General features: G+C 70.8%; 1 protein-coding gene across 1 annotated transcript; it reads left to right on the forward strand.

Annotated features, from left to right (window-relative positions):
- The first annotated feature begins 697 nt into the window (after positions 1-697).
- Positions 698-2,653, forward strand: RAX (retina and anterior neural fold homeobox). Its single transcript, XM_086769674.1, has 3 exons — positions 698-974; positions 1,068-1,297; positions 1,912-2,653. Exons 1-3 carry the CDS (start codon positions 698-700, stop codon positions 2,362-2,364), a joined length of 960 nt encoding a protein of 319 aa, XP_086625800.1. The 3' UTR covers positions 2,365-2,653.
- The last annotated feature ends 938 nt before the right edge of the window (positions 2,654-3,591 follow it).

Genomic DNA, 3,591 nt, shown 5'->3' on the forward strand with positions numbered 1-3,591 from the left:
CCGCGGCATCCTCGGGCACGTCAGCGGTTGGGAGGTTGCCCGAGGAGCCGACGCACCTCAAAACCGCCGGGGAGGGACGGAGGCTGGAGCCGTCAAGCGAGGGAACGTCGGAGAGGCTGCGAGAGCCGGCGGCACAGCGCAGGGCGCTCGGCAGCGCACGCCGGGGCTCCTGGCCTCCCGGGCCGGTCCTCCGCGCTCCCGCCGGCCCGGGCACTGCGGTGCGGGTTGGCCCCCCCGCGCCCGGCGCACCGGCAGCCGCCTGTCCCACGCCGATTTCCGACGGCGCACGGCCCGGGCAGCGCGGCACCGGGGCTCCGGTTGCGGGGGCTCGACAGGGCGCCCGGCCTGGGCCAGCCCCTGGCAGCCGCCGTGGGCTGGTCCGCCCCGCCTCGAGGGCCCCGGATGGCATCGCCCGGCGCCGTCTGGGGCCGGGGCCGACGGGGCGGGGCAGCCGGCGGTGGGGCGGGGCGGGAGGGGCAGCGAGCGCTGCCGACGGGGCCCGGGGGATGCCCTGCCTCCCCCGCCGCGCCGGAACGGCGCGGGGGCCTCGCCTTCCCTTTCGCCCACCGCCCCCCGGCACTCCTCCCCCGCCCCAAGGAGGCCCGCCCGCCCGGCGGCCCCGTGCCAGAGCCGCCCGCGCCGCCCCGGGGCCGGGCGGGACAGCAGCGCCGCGCCGGGGCCCCGGGCCGGCCGCCCCATGCACCCGCCCGGCGCTCCGCTCGCCATGGCCGAGGGCGCCTTCTCGCTGTCCGCTCAGGCGGCGCGCAGCCCCGGGGGGAACCCGTCGAGGCTGCACAGCATCGAGGCCATCCTGGGGTTCACCAAGGAGGACGGCCTGCTGGGCCCCTTCCCCCCCGACGGCAGCGCCGGCAGCGCCAAGGAGGCGGAGAGGCGCGGCCCCCGACACTGCCTCCCCAAGATGTCCGGGGAGCCGCCGCCGGCCGAGCCCCAGGGCCGCGCCGAGCGCTTCCAAGGTGAGCGGGGCGGGCGGGCGGCTCTCCTCCGCGCCCTCGGGCCGGCCCCGCGCGGAGATCGCCCTCCCGGTGACCGCCTGTCTTCCCCTCCAGAGCCGTACTGCCCCGGCAGCGCCAGCCCCGAGCTGCCCCCCGGCAGCAGCGGCGAGGGGAAGCCGTCGGACGAGGAGCAGCCCAAGAAGAAGCACCGGCGGAACCGCACCACCTTCACCACCTACCAGCTCCACGAGCTGGAGCGCGCCTTCGAGAAGTCCCACTACCCCGACGTGTACAGCCGCGAGGAGCTGGCTATGAAGGTCAACCTCCCCGAGGTCCGCGTGCAGGTAACGCCCGCCCCGCTCCGGCCCCGGCAGCCCCCGGCCCGACCCGGCCCGGCGTCGCGGTCCCGGTTTCGGCCGGGTGCGCCCGCACAGCCCGGCCCGGCCCTGCGCAGCCCCCAGCCCGACGCGGACTCGCTCTCCGACGGCGGAGTAGCACCGCGCGGGCCGGCGGGCCCGCCAACCCGACCCGGCTCCGCCACCGCTAGCACGGGGCGCGGCCGAGCGGCCCCGCGAGGCACCGGCACCGCTGCAGCACCGGGCGCGCCGGCAAAACCCGGCGCCGTCCGCACGGCCCCGACGCGGCGGCCCCGACACCGCGGAGGCCGCGGCTCTTTTCCCTTCGGCAGCCGCGGGGTCGGGCCGCGGCCCGGCTCCTCCGGGCGGATAAGAGGCGGCAGGCGGGCGGCCTGGCTCCGCGGCGGGGCTCTCGCCGCCCCGCTTCGCCCGCGGCGCTGCTCTCCGCCGAGCGCGACTGAAGCCGCTGCTGCCCCGGCTCGGCTCGGCTCGGCTCGGCTCGGCTGCCGCTCCGCCGTGTCACTCGCTCCATTTCGCGTGCGCCGCGGCACCCAGGGCAGAGCCCCTGCCCTCCGTGGGGGCTGACGCGGCCGTGCTTGCAGGTGTGGTTTCAGAACAGACGGGCCAAGTGGCGGCGGCAGGAGAAGCTGGAGGTGACTTCCATGAAGCTGCAGGACTCACCCATCCTCTCCTTCAACCGCTCGCCGCAGGCGACGCCCATGGGTCCCCTCAGCAGCAACCTGCCCCTGGAGACATGGCTCAGCCCACCTGTGCCCAGCAGCACGGCCCTGCAGACGCTGCCCGGCTTCGTGGCCTCGCCGCAGAGCCTGCCCGGCAGCTACACGCCACCACCCTTCCTGAACTCTCCGGCAGTGACCCACGCACTGCAGCCCCTGGGAGCCATGGGGCCGCCGCCGCCTTACCAGTGCGGGGCCACCTTTGTGGACAAGTTCCCCTTGGAGGAGGCAGACCCACGCAACACCAGTATTGCCGCCTTGCGGATGAAGGCCAAGGAGCACATCCAGTCCATTGGCAAACCCTGGCAGACGATCTGAGCTTCCTCTTCAGCACCTGGGAGAAACCCGTGGGGCAGGCCGGTCCTGGGACCACCAAGGGATGCCCTTGCCCCACCCGGACGGCCAGGCAAGGGAGGGCTGTCCCCTGCACTGGCCTTTCCCCCAGCTTTGACTTGCTTTGTATTTTGTGGTCCTTTTAATTCCCTTTTCCACATGCTCTGCAGAGTTAGGGGCCCGATCATAGCTTAGGAAAAAAAACCAAACCAACCTCTTTTGCTCTCCCTCCTTGGCTGGACACTTTAGTTGCAATAAAAGCTGCAGTAGGGCGAAGAGCTGTGTAAGGTGGCTGGGAACCGAGGCCTGCGTCACCTGGGGAGGGTTTTGTGCTTTTGCACCATTGAGCGGCACAACCTGTGTGAAGGTTGTGCCTCGTGTTTCTGCACCCAAATGGGCTGCTCAGGCCGGACCCTTTGCTGCCTATGATGTGCAGAGGGGTGGGAGAGGCCTGGCTGTGGGCTCTCTTCCCTTCCCCTCTGGCAGCAGGACCCTGCCCAAAGTGGCTGTGAGTACCAGGGGCTGGGGTCTGCAGCGCTCCCACAGCTGCCCTTGTGGGACAGCCCGGGTTCAGATGGCCTTTGCCCCTGCCGCAGCGGGCTGGGGTCGGTGTCAGTCCCCTGGCCCTCGCTGCCTCCTCGGAGAAGGGGACCGGCGGGTGCAGCAGGGCCCTGCAGCCCAGCTGTCCGCGGGGCAGACGGGCGGTGGCTGGCGGGGGCGCTGGACACCTGGCCGGGTGGCTGGAGCTGTCGGTGAGGGCCCGCCGGGTGCATCCTGCCCAGCGCAGCCCCCAAGGCTGGCACGGTGCTGGGCCGTGCTCGCTCCCCCACCCACCCAGTGCCCATCGCCAAGCTGCTGAAACTAAAACTGCAGCATCTTTATTTTCCATTATCTCCGTTACTGCCTGTAATGGGGCTGAGAAGCTGTAATGAAACACCCCTTCTCCTCCAGTGGGCACCGGGTGCTCCACACACTCTGGAGGTTGTGGCAATTAACGTTTCTCATTAGGGAAGAGAGAAGGATGCACAAGCGCCCTCATTGTGTCCTGGGGATGATTCAATGCAGACTGGGAGACCTCTCCTTTCACCGTTTCCCACTCGTTGTGGCCAGACAAAGGCTGGCGTCTAATTATATTTTTACAATCTGTGCGTATCTTTTAAGAGTCCTGCCAGAAATAAGTATGTCAGCTTTGTTCGGCTTCACTTCAGAGAG

Source organism: Chlamydotis macqueenii, chromosome W (assembly GCF_036417535.1).
Source record: "Chlamydotis macqueenii isolate bChlMac1 chromosome W, bChlMac1.mat, whole genome shotgun sequence".
Classification (NCBI taxonomy): domain Eukaryota; kingdom Metazoa; phylum Chordata; class Aves; order Otidiformes; family Otididae; genus Chlamydotis; species Chlamydotis macqueenii.